This window comes from Stegostoma tigrinum, chromosome 10 (assembly GCF_030684315.1).
Source record: "Stegostoma tigrinum isolate sSteTig4 chromosome 10, sSteTig4.hap1, whole genome shotgun sequence".
NCBI lineage: Eukaryota > Metazoa > Chordata > Chondrichthyes > Orectolobiformes > Stegostomatidae > Stegostoma > Stegostoma tigrinum.
The window spans coordinates 88,006,939-88,028,770 of record NC_081363.1 but is presented as its reverse complement, the minus strand read 5'-3'; the positions used below and the strand labels follow the sequence as shown (position 1 = coordinate 88,028,770).

Genomic DNA, 21,832 nt, shown 5'->3' with positions numbered 1-21,832 from the left:
GGGGTGTGTGTGTGTGTGTGTCGAGGGTGTGGGTGTGTGTGTGTGTCGAGGGTGTGGGTGTGTGTGTGTCGAGGGTGTGGGTGTGTGTGTGTGTGTCGAGGGTGTGTGTGTGTGTGTGTGTGTGTGTGTGTGTCGAGGGGGTGTGTGTGTGTGTGGGTCGAGGGTGTGTGGGTGGGTGTGTGTGTCGAGGGTGTGTGTGTGTGTGTGTGTGTCGAGGGTGTGTGTGTGTCGAGGGTGTGTGGGTGTGTGTGTGTGTGTCGAGGTGTGGGTGTGTGTGTGTGTGTGTGTCGAGGGGTGTGGGTGTGTGTGTGTGTCGAGGGTGTGGGTGTGTGTGTGTGTCGAGGGTGTGTGTGTGTGTGTGTGTCGAGGGTGTGGTGTGTGTGTGTGTGTCGAGGGTGTGGGTGTGTGTGTGTGTGTCGAGGGTGTGGGTGTGTGTGTGTGTGTCGAGGGTGTGTGTGTGTGTGTGTGTGTGTCGGAGGGTGTGTGTGTGTGTCGAGGGTGTGTGGGTGTGTGTGTGTGTCGAGGGTGTGGGTGTGTGTGTGTGTGGTGTCGGGTGGGTGTGGGTGTGTGTGTGTGTGTCGAGGGTGTGGGTGTGTGTGTGTGTGTCGAGGGGTGTGGGTGTGTGTGTGTGTGTCGAGGGTGTGGGTGTGTGTGTGTGTGTCGAGGGTGTGGGTGTGTGTGTGTGTGTCGAGGGTGTGGGTGTGTGTGTGTGTGTCGAGGGTGTGGGTGTGTGTGTGTGTGTCGAGGGTGTGGGTGTGTGTGTGTGTGTCGAGGGTGTGGGTGTGTGTGTGTGTGTCGAGGGTGTGGGTGTGTGTGTGTGTGTCGAGGGTGTGGGTGTGTGTGTGTGTGTGTCGAGGGTGTGGGTGTGTGTGTGTGTGTCGAGGGTGTGGGTGTGTGTGTGTGTGTCGAGGGTGTGGGTGTGTGTGTGTGTGTGTCGAGGGGGGTGTCGAGTGTGTGTGTGTGTCGAGGGTGTGTCGAGTGTGTGTGTGTGTGTCGAGGGTGTGTCGAGGGGGTGTGTGGGTGGGTGTGTGGGTCGAGGGTGTGTGTGTGTGTGGCGAGGGGGGTGGCGAGGGGGTGTGTGTGGCGAGGGGGTGTGTGGGGTGGGTGTGTGGGTCGAGGGTGTGTGGGTGGGTGTGTGGGTCGAGGGTGTGTGTGTGTGTGTCGAGGGTGTGTGTGTGTGTGTCGAGGGTGTGTGTGTGTCGAGGGGGTGTGTGGGTGTGTGTGTGTTTGTAGGGGGTGTGTGTGTGTGTCGAGGGTGTGTCGAGGGTGTGTGTGTCGAGGGTGTGTCGAGGGTGTGTGTGTGTCGAGGGTGTGTCGAGGGTGTGTGTGTGTCGAGGGGGGTGTGTGGGTGTGTGTGTGGAGGGTGTGTGGTTGTGTGTTTGTGTGTGTGTTTGCAGGGGGTGTGGTTGTGTGTTTGTGTGTGTGTTTGTAGGGGGGTGTGTGTTTGTCGAGGGGGTGTGTGTGTGGGCGTGTGTGTGTGTGGGTGGGGTTGTGTGTGTGTGTTTGTATGGTGTGTGTGTGTGTGGGGGGGTGAATGTGTGTCTGTGTGGGGTGGGGGATGTGTTTGTGTGTGTGTGTGCGTGCGTGTGAGGCGGTTGGTGGAGGTGTGTGGGTTTCTGTTGAGTTATGTTGGGGGAGGTGTGTGTGTCTGTGTGTTTCTATACACGCGTGAGGGTCTGTCTGCGTGTCTCTCTCTCTATACATGCGCGAGGTTGTTTCTGTGTCCACATGCAAGGATCTGTCTGTAGCTATCTCTATCTACATGTGCCAGGGTCAGGGTTTACACATGCGAGGGCCGGCCGGTGTGTGTGTCTGTGTCTGTGTCTGTCTCTCTACACACGTGTGTGTCTATGTCTATACATGTGCGAGTGTGTGTGTGTGTCTGTGTCTATGTCTGTGCACGTGCGAATGTGTGTATGTGTCTGTACATGCCTCTGTGTCTGTGTGTCTCTGTATATGCGTGCGTGTGTGTGTGTGTCTCTACCTACATGCGCGAGTGCCTGTGTGTTCATGTCTGTCTGTGAGTGCGGGCGCTCGCACTGGCGCGTGTCTGTGGGTGTGTGGGCACATGCAGAAGGGCCTTTATGTGCATGTGCATGTCTCTGTGTTTAGATGTCTCAATGTGATGTGTGTGCATGCACACAAGTGTCAGTGTCGTTGTGGGTGTCTTTATGTGGCTGTGCACATATGTAGATAGCTGTGTGTGTGTTTGGGTCAGTTCCTGTATGGATGTATCTTCAGACTCTGTTTCCCAATCACTGATGCCCATCCTAATTTTTTTTAAACATCAATCACACTGTTTCATTTGCCCGTCTCTGACTTGATGGGAAATTGCCACTGAAATAACTCCATTGAGGCCGGTATCCCATCTCCAACTCACCCTTTATTTATATACGTATAGTACTTGACACTGGTCTGGCTTTCTCAGAGTGAACAGAATCTCTGACTCTCCTGTTCTTATCTGTCAGCCAGGGCTCCGTGATTGAACCAGATTAACAGTCCCAACGAGAGACCTCATATTCTGTGCGGCCCACCTGGCTGATCTTGTTACAGTCACTACAGTAATGCTGGGTATTCTGCTGATCCAGGGGCTTGGTGTTTTTTGTGTAGTGACTCTGTGATGACCGAGTCTAACCTGGGAGCCCTGACCAGCAGTGTTGTGGTGACAGGACAGAGCATGAATTCAGTAACTATACCTGCTATATATTTATCGGAGCATACGAATAGGCTGTGGGAACACCGGTGTAGCTTGCCATCCCTGTAATTGAATTTTAAACAGAAATACAACCTAATTCAACCTAGACTGGTATTGAATGTGGCACATGGCAAGAGCTTATTTGCTGATTCCACCTGACCAGCCTGAGCCTCTCTGAAACCATTCAACATTCTTTTGCACTCCTAGCCTTACCTAAATTCTCCTTTTATTAAAGGACCACCAAGTAGTGTCCCGGTCTCCCCACTGTCTGGCTGAAGATATTTCTCCTGAATTTCCATTTAGATTTGTTAGTGACTCCCTGTCTTATTTTGAATACCCGTGGTTTTAGATTCACCCAGAAATGGAAACGTCGTCTCTAGGTCTGTGCTCCCCTCTTCGCCAACCCCCCCCACCCCACAAACTACACCCACCCACCACCCGCCACCCACCACCCCCCACCACCTCGTGGAAACATCTCCTCCATGTTCACCAAACCCCTCACCCCGACCATGGAAACATCTCCTCTATGATTTCCCCACACCCACCCCACACTGTGGAAACAGCTTCTCTGTATCTCCTCACACCCTTACTGTGGACACTTCTGAGTGACCCCTTGCCCTTTCCGAGAGGGGCAGTGTGCACCAGAATGTCCAAAATAGCCTAAGAATGTCACTTTCTGTTTGGTGTACTGTACCATCAGACTACAGATGGTCCTCAGTATCAGCCTGTATTCCTGTTGATGGTTAGACAGTGTGTGCACCAGGCTGACCCGGTGAATGGGGAAAAGGATGTGGTGGTGGTGTCTGGGTGGGACATTGGGAGGAGCACGGCTCCCAGTTAGTGCCCTTGTGTTGATGTTGTTTGTGGATTGATGAACAGCTGGAAGACCACCGAATGGAGTGCGTGCTCAGTGACGTGTGGGACAGGGCAGCAGACCAGGTCCGTGTTCTGTACCTTGTCGAAGCCGGGTCAAAGGGAGATGTTTCGTGATGACTCGGAGTGTGCTGCAGTGACAGTGAAGCCCCTCTCACACCAGGCCTGCAACCTGCTGCAGTGTGCCAGCTGGAGGACCACTGACTGGACTGAGGTACTGCTCAGGAACGGGCATTGGTTCACTCGCCCATCTGTCTCAGCTGCCTGCGTTAGTGTTTAAAGTTTTAGCAAAGATCTATAGCTCGGGCTGTGGATGAGTTTGTTGACTTGCTGTCCGAGCTGGCTTGTTCTCGTTCAGATATTTCATCGTCATGCATGAGGCTTTCAACATAACGATGGGATTCTACAACCCAATGGCCTCAATAGTTTCAAAATCACCCCACTCCTGGCCCCATCCCATGACCAACCCTCCCCCTCATCCTTGACCTGTCCGTCTTCTCTCCCACTCATCTGCTCCTCCCACCTCACTGACCAATCCCCACCACTGCCTACCTGCACTCACCTATCACCATCCCACCTACCTTGCCCAGCCCCTAATTATTTCTGAGTTCCCTTCCCCCTCCCCCATTTCTGAAGAAGGGTCCCGAGCCGAAACATCAGCTTTCCTGCTCCTCTGATGCTGCTTGTGTTCGTGCAGCCCCACACCTTGTTACCTGAGACTCTAGCATCGGCAGTTCTTAACATCTCCGACAAAACATTGTTGTTCTGTTCCGCTTTGAATTTATACTGTCCAGCCGTTATGGTGAGTGGTGTCATTAATGTCAGCACGACAGACCAGATAGTATAAACAAGTGGAGTAGAATAACATCATTTCATCGGAGGCCTCAGTGATAATGGCACTTAGCATGGTGTCAAAATGTCTGAACGAGAACAAGCCAGCTCAGTGAGCAAGGCAACAACCGCACCCTAACACGTTCACACACACACACACACACGCATTCTCCCCCTTCCCATCTCTCCCCACCTCTGTGTTTGTCTCTCACTCTCTTACCCTCTGTGTCTGTCTCTCACTCTCTTCCCCTCTCTCTGCGTGTCTCTCTCTCTCTTTCTGTCCACCCCTATTACTGCCTCTCTCTCCCCTGCCCCCGCTTCCGTCACTGCCTCTCTGTCTCTGCCTGTCTCTCTCTCTGTCTTCCCCCTCTGTCACTGTCTGTCTCTCTCAGCCTAGATGTAAGGATAAAGGCACAACATTTCGAGCAGCCTGCCTGTAGTTTTGTTACTTGTGTTGATTTGTTATTGCATGGTTTGTTGCAGTGTTCAGTATCATGTGGTGAGGGTATCCAGACTAGGTCAGTCTCCTGCGTCATGGAGTCGGACAGCGAGCTTCCAGACTTTGCCTGCCTGGCTCAGACAAAACCATCCATGATCCAAGCTTGTTTTCTCAAATCCTGCACAGATGTCTTCTCATGGTACATTGGGGCTTGGAGCACGGTGAGTGTCAGCCGCCGTCCTTCCCTCCGTCCTTCCCTCCGTCCTTCCCTCCGTCCTTCCCTCCGTCCTACCCTCCGTCCCTCCCTCTGTCGTTCCGTCCCTCCCTCTGTCGTTCCGTCCCTCCCTCTGTCGTTCCGTCCCTCCGTCGTTCCTTCACTCCCTCCCTCCGTCGTTCCTTCCCTCCCTCCCTCCCGCCTTCCTTCCCTCCCTCCCTCCCGCCTTCCCGCCTTGCTTCAATCCCTCCCGCCTTCCTTCCCTCCCGCCTTCCTTCCCTCCCGCCCTCCCTCCCGCCTTCCTTCCCTCCCGCCCTCCCTCCCGCCTTCCTTCCCTCCCTCCCGCCTTCCTTCCCTCCCTCCCGCCTTCCTTCCCTCCCTCCTGCCTTCCCTCCCTCCTGCCTTCCCTCCCTCCTGCCTTCCTTCCCTCCTGTCTTCCTTCCCTCCTGTCTTCCTTCCCTCCTGCCTTCCTTCTCTCCTTCCCTCCCGCCCCCCTTCCCTCCCGCCCCCCTTCCCCCCTTCCCTCCCGCCCTCCCGCCTTCCTTCCCTCCCTCCCGCCTTCCTTCCCTCCCTCCCGCCTTCCTTCCCTCCCGCCTTCCTTCCTTCCCTCCCGCCTTCCTTCCTTCCTTCCCTCCCTCCCGCCTTCCTTCCCTCCCTCCCGCCTTCCTTCCCTCCCTCCTGCCTTCCCTCCCTCCTGCCTTCCCTCCCTCCTGCCTTCCTTCCCTCCTGCCTTCCTTCCCTCCTGTCTTCCTTCCCTCCTGTCTTCCTTCCCTCCCGCCCTCCTTCCCCCCTTCCCTCCCGCCCTCCTTCCCCCCTTCCCTCCCGCCCTCCTTCCCCCCGTTCCCTCCCGCCCTCCTTCCCTCCTGCCCTCCTTCCCTCCTGCCCTCCTTCCCTCCCGCCTTCCTTCCCCCCTTCCCTCCCGCCTTCCTTCCCCCCTTCCCTCCCGCCTTCCTTCCCTCCCGCCTTCCTTCCCTCCCGCCTTCCTTCCCACCCGCCTTCCTTCCCTCCCGCCTTCCTTCCCTCCCGCCTTCCTTCCTTCCCTCCCGCCTTCCTTCCTTCCCTCCCGCCTTCCTTCCTTCCCTCCCGCTTTCCTTCCTTCCCTCCCGCTTTCCTTCCTTCCCTCCCGCCTTCCTTCCCTCCCGCCCTCCTTCCCTCCCGCCCTCCTTCCCTCCTGCCTTCCTTCCCTCCCTTCCTCCCGCCTTCCTTCCCTCCCTTCCTCCCGCCCTCCTTCCCTCCCTTCCTCCCGCCTTCCTTCCCTCTCTTCATCCCGCCTTCCTTCCCTCTCTTCCTCCCGCCTTCCTTCCTTCCCTCCCTCCCGCCTTCCTTCCCTCCCTCCCGCCTTCCTTCCCTCCCGCCTTCCTTCCCTCCCGCCTTCCTCCCTTCCCTCCCGCCTTCCTTCCTTACCCCCCGCCTTCCTTTACTCCCGCCCGCCTTCCTTCCCTCCCGCCCGCTTTCCTGCCTTCCTTCCCTCCTGCCTTCCTTCCCACCTGCCTTACTTCTCTCCTTCCCTCCCGCCCTCCTTCCCTCCCGCCCTCCTTCCCTCCCGCCCTCCTTCCCGCCTTCCCTCCCGCCTTCCTTCCCTCCCTCCCGCCTTCCTTCCCTCCCTCCCGCCTTCCTTCCCTCCCGCCTTCCTTCCTTCCCTCCCGCCTTCCTTCCTTCCTTCCCTCCCTCCCGCCTTCCTTCCCTCCCTCCCGCCTTCCTTCCCTCCCTCCTGCCTTCCCTCCCTCCTGCCTTCCTTCCCTCCTGCCTTCCTTCCCTCCTGCCTTCCTTCCCTCCTCTCTTCCTTCCCTCCTGTCTTCCTTCCCTCCCGCCCTCCTTCCCCCCTTCCCTCCCGCCCTCCTTCCCCCCTTCCCTCCCGCCCTCCTTCCCCCGTTCCCTCCCGCCCTCCTTCCCTCCTGCCCTCCTTCCCTCCTGCCCTCCTTCCCTCCCGCCTTCCTTCACCCCTTCCCTCCCGCCTTCCTTCCCCCCTTCCCTCCCGCCTTCCTTCCCTCCCGCCTTCCTTCCCACCCGCCTTCCTTCCCTCCCGCCTTCCTTCCCTCCCGCCTTCCTTCCTTCCCTCCCGCCTTCCTTCCTTCCCTCCCGCCTTCCTTCCTTCCCTCCCGCTTTCCTTCCTTCCCTCCCGCTTTCCTTCCTTCCCTCCCGCCTGCCTTCCCTCCCGCCCTCCTTCCCTCCCGCCCTCCTTCCCTCCTGCCTTCCTTCCCTCCCTTCCTCCCGCCTTCCTTCCCTCCCTTCCTCCCGCCCTCCTTCCCTCCCTTCCTCCCGCCTTCCTTCCCTCTCTTCATCCCGCCTTCCTTCCCTCTCTTCCTCCCGCCTTCCTTCCCTCCCTTCCTCCCGCCTTCCTTCCCTCCCTTCCTCCCGCCTTCCTTCCCTACCTCCCTCCGCCTTCCTTCCTTCCCTTGCTCCCGCCTTCCTTCCCTTCCTCCCGCCTTCCTTCCCTTCCTCCCGTCTTTCTTCCTTCCCTCCCGCCTCCCTTCCCTCCCGCCTCCCTTCCCTCCCGCCTTCCTTCCCTCCCGCCTTCCTTCCCTCCCGCCTTCCTTCCCTCCATCCCTCCCGCCTTCCTTCCCTCCCGCCTTCCTTCCTTCCCTCCCGCCTTCCTTCCCTCCCTCCCGCCTTCCGTCCCTCCCGCCTTCCTTCCCTCCTTTCCTCCCGCCTTCCTTCCTTCCCTCCCGCCTTCCTTCCTTCCCTCCTGCCTTCCTTCCTTCCTTCCCTCCCTCCCGCCTTCCTTCCCTCCCTCCCGCCCCCCTTCCCTCCTGTCCCCCTTCCCTCCCGCCCTCCTTCCCCCCTTCCCTCCCGCCCTCCTTCCCCCCTTCCCTCCCGCCCTCCTTCCCCCCGTTCCCTCCCGCCCTCCTTCCCTCCCGCCTTCCTTCCCCCCTTCCCTCCCGCCTTCCTTCCCTCCCGCCTTCCTTCCCTCCCCCCTTCCTTCCTTCCCTCCCGCCTTCCTTCCTTCCCTCCCGCCTTCCTTCCTTCCCTCCCGCCTTCCCTCCCGCCTTCCTTCCCTCCCGCCTTCCTTCCCTCCCGCCCTCCTTCCCTCCCGCCTTCCTTCCCTCCCGCCTTCCTTCCCTTCAGCCTTCCTTCCCTCCCGCCTTCCTTCCCTCCCGCCTTCCTTCCCTCCCGCCTTCCTTCCCTCCCGCCTTCCTTGCCTCCCGCCTTCCTTCCCTCCCGCCTTCCTTCCCTCCCGTCTTCCTTCCCTCCCGCCTTCCTTCGCTCCCGCCTTCCTTCCTTCCCTTCCTCCCTTCCTTCCCTCCCTTCCTCCCGCCTTCGTTCCCTCCCTTCCTCCCGCCTTCCTTCCCTCCCATCCTCCCGCCTTCCTTCCCTCCCTTCCTCCCGTCTTCCTTCCCTCCCTTCCTCCTGCCTTCCTTCCCTCCTTCCCTCCAGCCTTCCTTCCCTCCTTCCCTCCAGCCTTCCTTCCCTCCTTCCCTCCCGCCTTCCTTCCCTCCCGCCTTCCTTCCCTCCCGCCTTCCTTCCCTCCCGTCTTCCTTCCCTCCCGTCTTCCTTCCATCCCGCCTTCCTTCCCTCCCGCCCGCCTTCCTTCCCTCCTTCCCTCCTGCCTTCCTTCCCTCCTGCCTTCCTTCCCACCTGCCTTCCTTCTCTCCTTCCCTCCCGCCCTCCTTCCCTCCCGCCCTCCTTCCCTCCCGCCCTCCTTCCCCCCTTCCCTCCCGCCTTCCTTCCCTCCCTCCCGCCTTCCTTCCCTCCCTCCCGCCTTCCTTCCTTCCCTCCCGCCTTCCTTCCTTCCTTCCCTCCCTCCCGCCTTCCTTCCCTCCCTCCCGCCTTCCTTCCCTCCCTCCTGCCTTCCCTCCCTCCCTCCTGCCTTCCTTCCCTCCCTCCCTCCTGCCTTCCTTCCCTTCTGTCTTCCTTCCCTCCTGCCTTCCTTCTCTCCTTCCCTCCCGCCCCCCGACCCTCCCGCCCCCCTTCCCTCCCGCCCTCCTTCCCCCCTTCCCTCCCGCCCTCCTTCCCCCCGTTCCCTCCCGTCCTCCTTCCCCCCGTTCCCTTCCGCCCTCCTTCCCTCCTTCCCTCCCGCCTTCCTTCCCTCCCGCCTTCCTTCCTTCCCTCCTGCCTTCCTTCCTTCCCTCCCGCTTTCCTTCCTTCCCTCCCGCTTTCCTTCCTTCCCTCCCGCTTTCCTTCCTTCCCTCCCGCCTTCCTTCCCTCCCTTCGTCCTGCCTTCCTTCCCTCCTTCCCTCCCGCCTTCCTTCCCTCCTTCCCTCCCGCCTTCCTTCCCTCCCGCATTCCTTCCCTCCCGCCTTCCTTCCCTCCCGCCTTCCTTCCCTCCCGTCTTCCTTCCCTCCCGTCTTCCTTCCATCCCGCCTTCCTTCCTTCCTTCCCGCCTTCCTTCCTTCCTGCCTTCCTTCCCTCCTTCCCTCCTTCCCTCCCGCCTTCCTTCCTTCCCTCCCGCCTTCCTTCCTTCCCTCCCGCCTTCCTTCCCTTCAGCCTTCCTTCCCTCCCGCCTTCCTTCCCTCCCGCCTTCCTTTCCTCCCGCCTTCCTTCCCTCCTGCCGTCCTTCCCACCCGCCTTCCTTCCCTCCTTCCCTCCCGCCTTCCTTCCTTCCCTCCCGCCTACCTTCCTTCCCTCCCGCCTTCCTTCCCTTCAGCCTTCCTTCCCTCCCGCCTTCCTTCCCTCCCGCCTTCCTTCCCTCCCGCTTTCCTTCCTTCCCTCCCGCTTTCCTTCCTTCCCTCCCGCCTTCCTTCCCTCCCGCCTTCCTTCCCTCCCGCCCTCCTTCCCTCCCGCCCTCCTTCCCTCCCGCCCTCCTTCCCTCCTGCCTTCCTTCCCTCCCTTCCTCCCGCCTTCCTTCCCTCCCTTCCTCCCGCCCTCCTTCCCTCCCTTCCTCCCGCCTTCCTTCCCTCTCTTCCTCCTGCCTTCCTTCCCTCTCTTCCTCCCGCCTTCCTTCCCTCCCTTTCTCCCGCCTTCCTTCCCTCCCTTCCTCCCGCCTTCCTTCCCTACCTCCCTCCGCCTTCCTTCCTTCCCTTGCTCCCGCCTTCCTTCCCTTCCTCCCGCCTTCCTTCCCTTCCTCCCGTCTTTCTTCCTTCCCTCCCGCCTCCCTTCCCTCCCGCCTCCCTTCCCTCCCGCCTTCCTTCCCTCCCGCCTTCCTTCCCTCCATCCCTCCCGCCTTCCTTCCCTCCCGCCTTCCTTCCTTCCCTCCCGCCTTCCTTCCCTCCCTCCCGCCTTCCGTCCCTCCCGCCTTCCTTCCCTCCTTCCCTCCCGCCTTCCTTCCTTCCCTCCCGCCTTCCTTCCTTCCCTCCCGCCTTCCTTCCTTCCATCCCTCCCTCCCGCCTTCCTTCCCTCCCTCCCGCCCCCCTTCCCTCCTGCCCCCCTTCCCTCCCGCCCCCTTCCCTCCTGTCCCCCTTCCCTCCCGCCCTCCTTCCCCCCTTCCCTCCCGCCCTCCTTCCCCCCTACCCTCCCGCCCTCCTTCCCCCCTTCCCTCCCGCCCTCCTTCCCCCGTTCCCTCCCGCCCTCCTTCCCTCCTGCCCTCCTTCCCTCCCGCCTTCCTTCCCCCCTTCCCTCCCGCCTTCCTTCCCTCCCGCCTTCCTTCCCTCCCCCCTTCCTTCCTTCCCTCCCGCCTTCCTTCCTTCCCTCCCGCCTTCGTTCCTTCCCTCCCTCTTTCCTTCCTTCCCTCCCGCCTTCCTTCCCTCCCGCCTTCCTTCCCTCCCGCCTTCCTTCCCTCCCGCCTTCCTTCCCTTCAGCCTTCCTTCCCTCCCGCCTTCCTTCCCTCCCGCCTTCCTTCCCTCCCGCCTTCCTTCCCTCCCGCCTTCCTTCCCTCCCTTCCTCCCGCCTTCCTCCCGCCTTCCTTCCCTCCTTCGCTCCCGCCTTCCTTCCCTCCCGCCTTCCTTCCCTCCCGCCTTCCTTCCCTCCCGCCTTCCTTCCCTCCCGTCTTCCTTCCCTCCCGCCTTCCTTCGCTCCCGCCTTCCTTCCTTTCCTTCCTCCTGCCTTCCTTCCCTCCCTTCCTCCCGCCTTCCTTCCCTCCCTTCCTCCCGCCTTCCTTCCCTCCCATCCTCCCGCCTTCCTTCCCTCCCTTCCTCCCGTCTTCCTTCCCTCCCTTCCTCCTGCCTTCCTTCCCTCCTTCCCTCCAGCCTTCCTTCCCTCCTTCCCTCCTTCCTTCCAGCCTTCCTTCCCTCCTTCCCTCCCGCCTTCCTTCCCTCCTTCCCTCCCGCCTTCCTTCCCTCCCGCCTTCCTTCCCTCCCGCCTTCCTTCCCTCCCGCCTTCCTTCCCTCCCGTCTTCCTTCCCTCCCGTCTTCCTTCCATCCCGCCTTCCTTCCTTCCTTCCCGCCTTCCTTACTTCCCGCCTTCCTTCCCGCCTTCCTTCCTTCCCTCCCGCCTTCCTTCCTTCCCTCCCGCCTTCCTTCCCTTCAGCCTTCCTTCCCTTCAGCCTTCCTTCCCTCCCGCCTTCCTTCCCTCCCGCCTTCCTTCCCTCCTGCCGTCCTTCCCACCCGCCTTCCTTCCCTCCTTCCCTCCCGCCTTCCTTCCTTCCCTCCCGCCTTCCTTCCTTCCCTCCCGCCTTCCTTCCCTTCAGCCTTCCTTCCCTCCCGCCTTCCTTCCCTTCCTCCCGCCTTCCTTCCCTCCCGTCTTCCTTCCCTCCCGCCTTCCTTCCCTCCCGCCTTCCTTCCCTCCCGCCTTCCTTCCCTCCCGCCTTCCTTCCCTCCCGCCTTCCTTCCCTCCCGCCGTGCTTCCCTCCCGCCTTGCTTCCCTCCCGCCTTCCTTCCCTCCAGCCTCCCTTCCCGCCTTCCTTCCCTCCTTCCCTCCCGCCTTCCTTCCCTCCTTCCCTCCCGCCTTCCTTCCCTCCTTCCTTCCCTCCTTCCCTCCCGCCTTCCTTCCCTCCTTCCCTCCCGCCTTCCTTCCTTCCCTCCCGCCTTCCTTCCTTCCCTCCTGCCTTCCTTCCCTCCCGCCTTCCTTCCCTCCCGCCTTCCTTCCCTCCCGCCTTCCTTCCCTCCCGCCTTCCTTCCTTCCCGCCTTCCTTCCCTCCTGCCGTCCTTCCAACCCGCCTCCCCTCCCGCCTTCCTTCCCTCCTTCCCTCCCGCCTACCATCCCTCCCACCTTCCTTCCCTCCCTTCCTCCCGCCCTCCATCCCTCCCTTCCTCCCGCCTTCCTTCCCTCCCTTCCTCCCGCCTTCCTTCCCTCCCTTCCTCCCGCCTTCCTTCCCTCCCTCACTCCGCCTTCCTTCCTTCCCTTGCTCCCGCCTTCCTGCCCTTCCTCCCACCTTCCTTCCCTTCCTCCGGTCTTTCTTCCTTCCCTCCCGCCTTCCTTCCCTCCCGCCTTCCTTCCCTCCCGCCTTCCTTCCCTCCCGCCTTCCTTCCCTCCCGCCTTTCTTCCCTCCATCCGTCCCGCCTTCCTTCCCTCCCGCCTTCCTTCCCTCCCTCCCGCCTTCCTTCCCTCCCTCCCGCCATCCTTCCCTCCCTCCCGCCTTCCTTCCCTCCTTCCCTCCCGCCTTCCTTCCTTCCCTCCCGCCTTCCTTCCTTCCCTCCCGCCTTCCGTCCCTCCCGCCTTCCTTTCTTCCCTCCTGCCTTCCTTCCCTCCTGCCTTCCTTCCCTCCTGCCTTCCTTCCCTCCTGCGTTCCTTCTCTCCTTCCCTCCTACCCTCCTTCCCTCCCGCCCTCCTTTCCTCCTGCCCTCCTTCCCTCCCGCCTTCCTTCCCTCCCGCCTTCCTTCCCCACTTCCCTCCCGCCTTCCTTCCCCCCCTTCCCTCCCGCCTTCCTTCCCCCCTTCCCTCCCGCCTTCCTTCCCTCCCTCCCTCCCGCCTTCCTTCCCTCCCTCCCGCCTTCCTTCCCTCCCTCCCGCCTTCCTTCCCTCCCTCCCTCCCGCCTTCCTTCCCTCCCTCCCTCCCGCCTTCCTTCCCTCCCTCCCGCCTTCCTTCCCTCCCTCCCGCCTTCCTTCCCTCCCGCCTTCCTTCCCTCCCTCCTTCCTTCCTTCCCTCCCGCCTTCTTCCTTACCCCCCGCCTTCCTTCCCTCCCGCCCGCCTTCCTTCCCTCCCGCCCGCCTTCCTTCCCTCCTTCCCTCCTGCCTTCCTTCCCTCCTGCCTTCGTTCCCACCTGCCTTCCTTCTCTCCTTCCCTCCCGCCCTCCTTCCCCCCTTCCCTCCCGCCTTCCTTCCCTCCCTCCCGCCTTCCTTCCCTCCCTCCCGCCTTCCTTCCCTCCCTCCCGCCTTCCTTCCCTCCCTCCCGCCTTCCTTCCTTCCCTCCCGCCTTCCTTCCTTCCCTCCCGCCTTCCTTCCCTTCAGCCTTCCTTCCCTCCCACCTTCCTTCCCTCCCGCCTTCCTTCCCTCCCGCCTTCCTTCCCTCCCTCCCACCTTCCTTCCCTCCCGCCTTCCTTCCCTCCCGCCTTCCTTCCCTCCCGCCTTCCTTCCCTCCCGCCTTGCTTCCCTCCCGCCTTGCTTCCCTCCAGCCTCCCTTCCCGCCTTCCTTCCCTCCTTCCCTCCCGCCTTCCTTCCCTCCTTCCTTCCCTCCTTCCCTCCCGCCTTCCTTCCCTCCTTCCCTCCCGCCTTCCTTCCTTCCCTCCCGCCTTCCTTCCTTCCCTCCCGCCTTCCTTCCCTTCAGCCTTCCTTCCCTCCCGCCTTCCTTCCCTCCCGCCTTCCTTCCCTCCCGCCTTCCTTCCCTCCCGCCTTTCTTCCCTCCCGCCTTTCTTCCCTCCATCCGTCCCGCCTTCCTTCCCTCCAGCCTTCCTTCCCTCCCACCTTCCTTCCCTCCCTCCCGCCATCCTTCCCTCCCTCCCGCCTTCCTTCCCTCCTTCCCTCCCGCCTTCCTTCCTTCCCTCCCGCCTTCCTTCCTTCCCTCCCGCCTTCCTTCCTTCCCTCCCGCCTTCCTTCCCTCCCGCCTTCCTTCCCTCCCGCCTTCCTTCCTTCCCTCCTGCCTTCCTTCCCTCCTGCCTTCCTTCTCTCCTTCCCTCCTGCCCTCCTTCCCTCCTGCCTTCCTTCTCTCCTTCCCTCCTGCCCTCCTTCCCTCCTGCCTTCCTTCTCTCCTTCCCTCCTGCCCTCCTTCCCTCCCGCCTTCCTTCCCTCCTTCCCTCCCGCCTTCCTTCCTTCCCTCCCGCCTTCCTTCCTTCCCTCCCGCCTTCCTTCCCTCCCGCCTTCCTTCCTTCCCTCCTGCCTTCCTTCCCTCCTGCCTTCCTTCCCTCCTGCCTTCCTTCTCTCCTTCCCTCCTGCCCTCCTTCCCTCCCGCCCTCCTTCCCTCCTGCCCTCGTTCCCTCCCGCCTTCCTTCCCTCCCGCCTTCCTTCCCCCCTTCCCTCCCGCCTTCCTTTCCCCCCCTTCCCTCCCGCCTTCCTTTCCCCCCCTTCCCTCCCGCCTTCCTTCCCTCCCTCCCTCCCGCCTTCCTTCCCTCCCTTCCGCCTTCCTTCCCTCCCTTCCGCCTTCCTTCCCTCCCTCCCGCCTTCCTTCCCTCCCTCCCGCCTTCCTTCCCTCCCTCCCTCCTGCCTTCCTTCCCTCCCTCCCGCCTTCCTTCCCTCCCGCCTTCCTTCCTTCCCTCCCGCCTTTCTTCCTTCCCTCCCGCCTTACTTCCTTACCCCCGGCCTTCCTTTCCTCCCGCCCGCCTTCCTTCCCTCCCGCCCGCCTTCCTTCCCTCCTTCCCTCCTGCCTTCCTTCCCACCTGCCTTCCTTCTCTCCTTCCCTCCCGCCCTCCTTCCCTCCCGCCCTCCTTCCCTCCCGCCCTCCTTCCCCCCTTCCCTCCCGCCTTCCTTCCCTCCCTCCCGCCTTCCTTCCCTCCCTCCCGCCTTCCTTCCTTCCCTCCCGCCTTCCTTCCTTCCCTCCCGCCTTCCTTCCTTCCCTCCCGCCTTCCTTCCTTCGTTCCCTCCCTCCCGCCTTCCTTCCCTCCCTCCCGCCTTCCTTCCCTCCCTCCCGCCTTCCATCCCTCCCACCTTCCTTCCCTCCCTTCCTCCCGCCCTCCTTCCCTCCCTTCCTCCCGCCTTCCTTCCCTCCCTTCCTCCCGCCTTCCTTCCCTCCCTTCCTCCCGCCTTCCTTCCCTACCTCCCTCCGCCTTCCTTCCTTCCCTTGCTCCCGCCTTCCTTCCCTTCCTCCCACCTTCCTTCCCTTCCTCCCGTCTTTCTTCCTTCCCTCCCGCCTTTCTTCCCTCCATCCGTCCCGCCTTCCTTCCCTCCCGCCTTCCTTCCCTCCCTCCCGCCATCCTTCCCTCCCTCCCGCCTTCCTTCCCTCCCTCCCGCCTTCCTTCCCTCCTTCCCTCCCGCCTTCCTTCCTTCCTTCCCACCTGCCTCCTTCCTTCCCTCCCGCCTTCCTTTCTTCCCGCCTGCCTTCCTTCCCTCCTGCCTTCCTTCCCTCCTGCCTTCCTTCTCTCCTTCCCTCCTGCCCTCCTTCCCTCCCGCCCTCCTTTCCTCCTGCCCTCCTTTCCTCCTGCCCTCCTTCCCTCCCGCCTTCCTTCCCTCCCGCCCTCCCGCCTTCCTTCCCTCCCGCCTTCCTTCCCTCCCGCCTTCCTTCCCTCCCGCCTTCCTTCCCCCCTTCCCTCCCGCCTTCCTTCCCCCCCTTCCCTCCCGCCTTCCTTCCCCCCTTCCCTCCCGCCTTCCTTCCCTCCCTCCCTCCCGCCTTCCTTCCCTCCCTCCCGCCTTCCTTCCCTCCCTCCCTCCCGCCTTCCTTCCCTCCCTCCCGCCTTCCTTCCCTCCCGCCTTCCTTCCTTCCCTCCCGCCTTCCTTCCTTCCCTCCCGCCTTCCTTCCTACCCTCCCGCCTTCCTTCCTTCCCTCCCGCCTTCCTTCCTTACCCCCCGCCTTCCTTTCCTCCCGCCCGCCTTCCTTCCCTCCCGCCTTCCTTCCCTCCCGCCTTCCTTCCTTCCCTCCCGCCTTCCTTCCCTCCCGCCTTCCTTCCCTCCCGCCTTCCTTCCCTCCCGCCTTCCTTCCCTTCAGCCTTCCTTCCCTCCCGCCTTCCTTCCCTCCCGCCTTCCTTCCCTCCCGCCTTCCTTCCCTCCCTTCCTCCCGCCTTCCTCCCGCCTTCCTCCCGCCTTCCTTCCCTCCCTTCCTCCCGCCTTCCTTCCCTCCCTTACTCCCGTCTTCCTTCCCTCCCTTCCTCCCGCCTTCCTTCCCTCCTTCCCTCCCGCCTTCCTTCCCTCCTTCCCTCCTGCCTTCCTTCCCTCCCGCCTTCCTTGCCTCCCGCCATCCTTCCCTCCTGCCTTCCTTCCCTCCCGTCTTCCTTCCCTCCCGCCTTCCTTCGCTCCCGCCTTCCTTCCTTCCCTTCCTCCTGCCTTCCTTCCCTCCCTTCCTCCCGCCTTCCTTCCCTCCCTTCCTCCCGCCTTCCTTCCCTCCCATCCTCCCGCCTTCCATCCCTCCCTTCCTCCCGTCTTCCTTCCCTCCCTTCCTCCTGCCTTCCTTCCCTCCTTCCCTCCAGCCTTCCTTCCCTCCTTCCCTCCAGCCTTCCTTCCCTCCTTCCCTCCCGCCTTCCTTCCCTCCCGCCTTCCTTCCCTCCCGCCTTCCTTCCCTCCCGTCTTCCTTCCATCCCGCCTTCCTTCCTTCCTGCCCGCCTTCCTTCCTTCCCGCCTTCCTTCCCTCCTTCCTTCCTTCCCTCCCGCCTTCCTTCCCTTCAGCCTTCCTTCCCTTCAGCCTTCCTTCCCTCCCGCCTTCCTTCCCTCCCGCCTTCCTTCCCTCCTGCCGTCCTTCCCTCCTTCCCTCCCGCCTTCCTTCCTTCCCTCCCGCCTTCCTTCCTTCCCTCCCGCCTTCCTTCCTTCCCTCCCGCCTTCCTTCCCTTCAGCCTTCCTTCCCTCCCGCCTTCCTTCCCTTCCTCCCGCCTTCCTTCCCTCCCGCCTTCCTTCCCTCCCGCCTTCCTTCCCTCCCGCCTTCCTTCCCTCCCGCCTTCCTTCCCTCCCGCCTTCCTTCCCTCCCGCCTTGCTTCCCTCCAGCCTTGCTTCCCTCCAGCCTCCCTTCCCGCCTTCCTTCCCTCCTTCCCTCCCGCCTTCCTTCCCTCCTTCTTTCCCTCCTTCCCTCCCGCCTTCCTTCCCTCCTTCCCTCCCACCTTCCTTCCTTCCCTCCCGCCTTCCTTCCTTCCCTCCTGCCTTCCTTCCCTCCCGCCTTCCTTCCCTCCCGCCTTCCTTCCCTCCCGCCTTCCTTCCCTCCCGCCTTCCTTCCTTCCCGCCTTCCTTCCCTCCTGCCGTCCTTCCAACCCGCCTCCCCTCCCGCCTACCATCCCTCCCACCTTCCTTCCCTCCCTTCCTCCCGCCCTCCTTCCCTCCCTTCCTCCCGCCTTCCTTCCCTCCCTTCCTCCCGCCTTCCTTCCCTCCCTTCATCCCGCCTTCCTTCCCTACCTCCCTCCGCCTTCCTTCCCTCCATCCCTCCCGCCTTCCTGCCCTTCCTCCCACCTTCCTTCCCTTCCTCCAGTCTTTTTTCCTTCCCTCCCGCCTTCCTTCCCTCCCGCCTTCCTTCCCTCCCGCCTTCCTTCCCTCCCGCCTTTCTTCCCTCCATCCGTCCCGCCTTCCTTCCCTCCCGCCTTCCTTCCCTCCCTCAAGCCATCCTTCCCTCCCTCCCGCCTTCCTTCCCTCCTTCCCTCCCGCCTTCCTTCCTTCCCTCCCGCCTTCCTTCCTTCCCTCCCGCCTTCCGACCCTCCCGCCTTCCTTTCTTCCCTCCTGCCTTCCTTCCCTCCTGCCTTCCTTCCCTCCTGCCTTCCTTCCCTCCTGCCTTCCTTCTCTCCTTCCCTCCTACCCTCCTTTCCTCCCGCCCTCCTTTCCTCCCGCCCTCCTTTCCTCCCGCCCTCCTTTCCTCCTGCCCTCCTTCCCTCCTGCCCTCCTTCCCTCCCGCCTTCCTTCCCCACTTCCCTCCCGCCTTCCTTCCCCCCCTTCCCTCCCGCCTTCCTTCCCCCCTTCCCTCCCGCCTTCCTTCCCTCCCTCCCTCCCGCCTTCCTTCCATCCCTCCCGCCTTCCTTCCCTCCCTCCCGCCTTCCTTCCCTCCCTCCCTCCCGCCTTCCTTCCCTCCCTCCCGCCTTCCTTCCCTCCCGCCTTCCTTCCCTCCCTCCTTCCTTCCTTCCCTCCCGCCTTCCTTCCTTCCCTCCCGCCTTCCTTCCTTACCCCCCGCCTTCCTTCCCTCCCGCCCGCCTTCCTTCCCTCCTTCCCTCCTGCCTTCCTTCCCTCCTGCCTTCCTTCTCTCCTTCCCTCCCGCCCTCCTTCCCTCCCGCCCTCCTTCCCTCCCGCCCTCCTTCCCTCCCGCCCTCCTTCCCCCCTTCCCTCCCGCCTTCCTTCCCTCCCTCCCGCCTTCCTTCCCTCCCTCCCGCCTTCCTTCCCTCCCGCCTTCCTTCCTTCCTTCCCTCCCTCCCGCCTTCCTTCCCTCCCTCCCGCCTTCCTTCCCTCCCTCCCGCCTTCCTTCCCTCCCTCCCTCCTGCCTTCCTTCCCTCCCTCCTGCCTTCCTTCCCTCCCTCCCTCCTGCCTTCCTTTCCTCCTGTCTTCCTTCCCTCCTGCCTTCCTTCTCTCCTTCCCTCCCGCCCCCCGACCCTCCCGCCCCCCTTCCCTCCCGCCCTCCTTCCCCCCTTCCCTCCCGCCCTCCTTCCCCCGTTCCCTCCCGTCCTCCTTCCCCCCGTTCCCTTCCGCCCTCCTTCCTTCCTTCCCTCCCCCCTTCCTTCCTTCCCTCCCGCTTTCCTTCCTTCCCTCCCGCTTTCCTTCCTTCCCTCCCGCCTTCCTTCCCTCCCTTCGTCCTGCCTTCCTTCCCTCCTTCCCTCCCGCCTTCCTTCCCTCCTTCCCTCCCGCCTTCCTTCCCTCCCGCATTCCTTCCCTCCCGCCTTCCTTCCCTCCCGCCTTCCTTCCCTCCCGTCTTCCTTCCCTCCCGTCTTCCTTCCCTCCGGTCTTCCTTCCATCCCGCCTTCCTTCCTTCCTTCCCGCTTTCCTTCCTTCCTGCCTTCCTTCCCTCCTTCCCTCCTTTCCTCCCGCCTTCCTTCCCTCCCGCCTTCCTTCCCTCCCTTCCTCCCGCCTTCCTCCCGCCTTCCTCCCGCCTTCCTTCCCTCCCTTCCTCCCGCCTTCCTTCCCTCCCTTACTCCCGTCTTCCTTCCCTCCCTTCCTCCCGCCTTCCTTCCCTCCTTCCCTCCCGCCTTCCTTCCCTCCTTCCCTCCTGCCTTCCTTCCCTCCCGCCTTCCTTCCCTCCCGCCTTCCTTGCCTCCCGCCTTCCTTGCCTCCCGCCTTCCTTCCCTCCTGCCTTCCTTCCCTCCCGTCTTCCTTCCCTCCCGCCTTCCTTCGCTCCCGCCTTCCTTCCTTCCTTCCCTTCCTCCTGCCTTCCTTCCCTCCCTTCCTCCCGCCTTCCTTCCCTCCCTTCCTCCCGCCTTCCTTCCCTCCCATCCTCCCGCCTTCCTTCCCTCCCTTCCTCCCGTCTTCCTTCCCTCCCTTCCTCCTGCCTTCCTTCCCTCCTTCCCTCCAGCCTTCCTTCCCTCCTTCCCTCCTTCCCTCCAGCCTTCCTTCCCTCCTTCCCTCCCGCCTTCCTTCCCTCCTTCCCTCCCGCCTTCCTTCCCTCCCGCCTTCCTTCCCTCCCGCCTTCCTTCCCTCCCGTCTTCCTTCCCTCCCGTCTTCCTTCCCTCCCATCTTCCTTCCATCCCGCCTTCCTTCCTTCCTTCCCGCCTTCCTTCCTTCCTTCCCGCCTTCCTTCCTTCCCGCCTTCCTTCCCGCCTTCCTTCCTTCCCTCCCGCCTTCCTTCCCTTCAGCCTTCCTTCCCTTCAGCCTTCCTTCCCTCCCGCCTTCCTTCGCTCCTGCCGTCCTTCCCACCCGCCTTCCTTCCCTCCTTCCCTCCCGCCTTCCTTCCTTCCCTCCCGCCTTCCTTCCTTCCCTCCCGCCTTCCTTCCCTTCAGCCTTCCTTCCCTCCCGCCTTCCTTCCCTTCCTCCCGCCTTCCTTCCCTCCCGCCTTCCTTCCCTCCCGCCTTCCTTCCCTCCAACCTCCCTTCCCGCCTTCCTTCCCTCCTTCCCTCCCGCCTTCCTTCCCTCCTTCCCTCCCGCCTTCCTTCCCGCCTTCCTTCCCGCCTTCCTTCCCTCCTTCCTTCCCTCCTTCCTTCCCTCCTTCCCTCCCGCCTTCCTTCCTTCCCTCCCGCCTTCCTTCCTTCCCTCCCGCCTTCCTTCCCTTCAGCCTTACTTCCCTCCCGCCTTCCTTCCCTTCCTCCCGCCTTCCTTCCCTCCCGCCTTCCTTCCCTCCCGCCTTCCTTCCCTCCAGCCTCCCTTCCCGCCTTCCTTCCCTCCTTCCTTCCCTCCTTCCCTCCCGCCTTCCTTCCCTCCTTCCCTCCCTCCTTCCCTCCCGCCTTCCTTCCCTCCTTCCTTCCCTCCTTCCTTCCCTCCTTCCCTCCCGCCTTCCTTCCCTCCTTCCCTCCCGCCTTCCTTCCTTCCCTCCCGCCTTCCTTACTTCCCTCCTGCCTTCCTTCCCTCCCGCCTTCCTTCGCTCCCGCCTTCCTTCCCTCCCGCCTTCCTTCCCTCCCGCCTTCCTTCCTTCCCGCCTTCCTTCCCTCCTGCCGTCCTTCCAACCCGCCTCCCCTCCCGCCTTCCTTCCCTCCTTCCCTCCCGCCTACCATCCCTCCCACCTTCCTTCCCTCCCTTCCTCCCGCCCTCCATCCCTCCCTTCCTCCCGCCCTCCATCCCTCCCTTCCTCCCGCCTTCCTTCCCTCCCTTCCTCCCGCCTTCCTTCCCTCCCTTCCTCCCGCCTTCCTTCCCTACCTCACTCCGCCTTCCTTCCTTCCCTTGCTCCCGCCTTCCTGCCCTTCCTCCCACCTTCCTTCCCTTCCTCCGGTCTTTCTTCCTTCCCTCCCGCCTTCCCTCCCTCCCGCCATCCTTCCCTCCCTCCCGCCTTCCGTCCCTCCCGCCTTCCTTTCTTCCCTCCTGCCTTCCTTCCCTCCTGCCTTCCTTCCCTCCCGCCTTCCTTCCCTCCCGCCTTCCTTCCCTCCCGCCTTCCTTCCCTCCCTCCCGCCATCCTTCCCTCCCTCCCGCCATCCTTCCCTCCCTCCCGCCATCCTTCCCTCCCTCCCGCCTTCCTTCCCTCCTTCCCTCCCGCCTTCCTTCCTTCCCTCCCGCCTTCCTTCCTTCCCTCCCGCCTTCCTTCCTTCCCTCCCGCCTTCCGTCCCTCCCGCCTTCCTTCCTTCCCTCCCGCCTTCCTTCCTTCCCTCCCGCCTTCCTTCCTTCCCTCCTGCCTTCCTTCCCTCCCGCCTTCCTTCCCTCCCGCCTTCCTTCCCTCCCGCCTTCCTTCCCTCCCGCCTTCCTTCCTTCCCGCCTTCCTTCCCTCCTGCCGTCCTTCCAACCCGCCTCCCCTCCCGCCTTCCTTCCCTCCTTCCCTCCCGCCTACCATCCCTCCCACCTTCCTTCCCTCCCTTCCTCCCGCCCTCCATCCCTCCCTTCCTCCCGCCCACCATCCCTCCCTTCCTCCCGCCTTCCTTCCCTCCCTTCCTCCCGCCTTCCTTCCCTCCCTTCCTCCCGCCTTCTTTCCCTCCCTTCCTCCCGCCTTCCTTCCCTACCTCACTCCGCCTTCCTTCCTTCCCTTGCTCCCGCCTTCCTGCCTTCCCTTGCTCCCGCCTTCCTGCCCTTCCTCCCACCTTCCTTCCCTTCCTCCGGTCTTTCTTCCTTCCCTCCCGCCTTCCTTCCCTCCCGCCTTCCTTCCCTCCCGCCTTCCTTCCCTCCCTCCCGCCATCCTTCCCTCCCTCCCGCCTTCCGTCCCTCCCGCCTTCCTTTCTTCCCTCCTGCCTTCCTTCCCTCCTGCCTTCCTTCCCTCCTGCGTTCCTTCTCTCCTTCCCTCCTACCCTCCTTCCCTCCCGCCCTCCTTTCCTCCTGCCCTCCTTCCCTCCCGCCTTCCTTCCCTCCCGCCTTACTTCCCCACTTCCCTCCCGCCTTCCTTCCCCCCTTCCCTCCCGCCTTCCTTCCCCCCTTCCCTC

General features: G+C 63.4%; 1 protein-coding gene across 3 annotated transcripts in view; it reads left to right on the top strand.

The window, feature by feature from the left end:
* The window catches only part of paplna (papilin a, proteoglycan-like sulfated glycoprotein), a 234,275-nt gene that overhangs the window by 69,976 nt on the left and 142,467 nt on the right, over positions 1-21,832 (top strand). For all 3 annotated transcript variants that reach the window (XM_059649376.1, XM_059649377.1, XM_048537827.2), the window contains exons 11-12: positions 3,575-3,782; positions 4,883-5,059. In XM_059649376.1, coding sequence (XP_059505359.1) covers positions 3,575-3,782; positions 4,883-5,059 — 385 coding nt within the window. The remainder of the gene's footprint in view (positions 1-3,574; positions 3,783-4,882; positions 5,060-21,832) is intronic.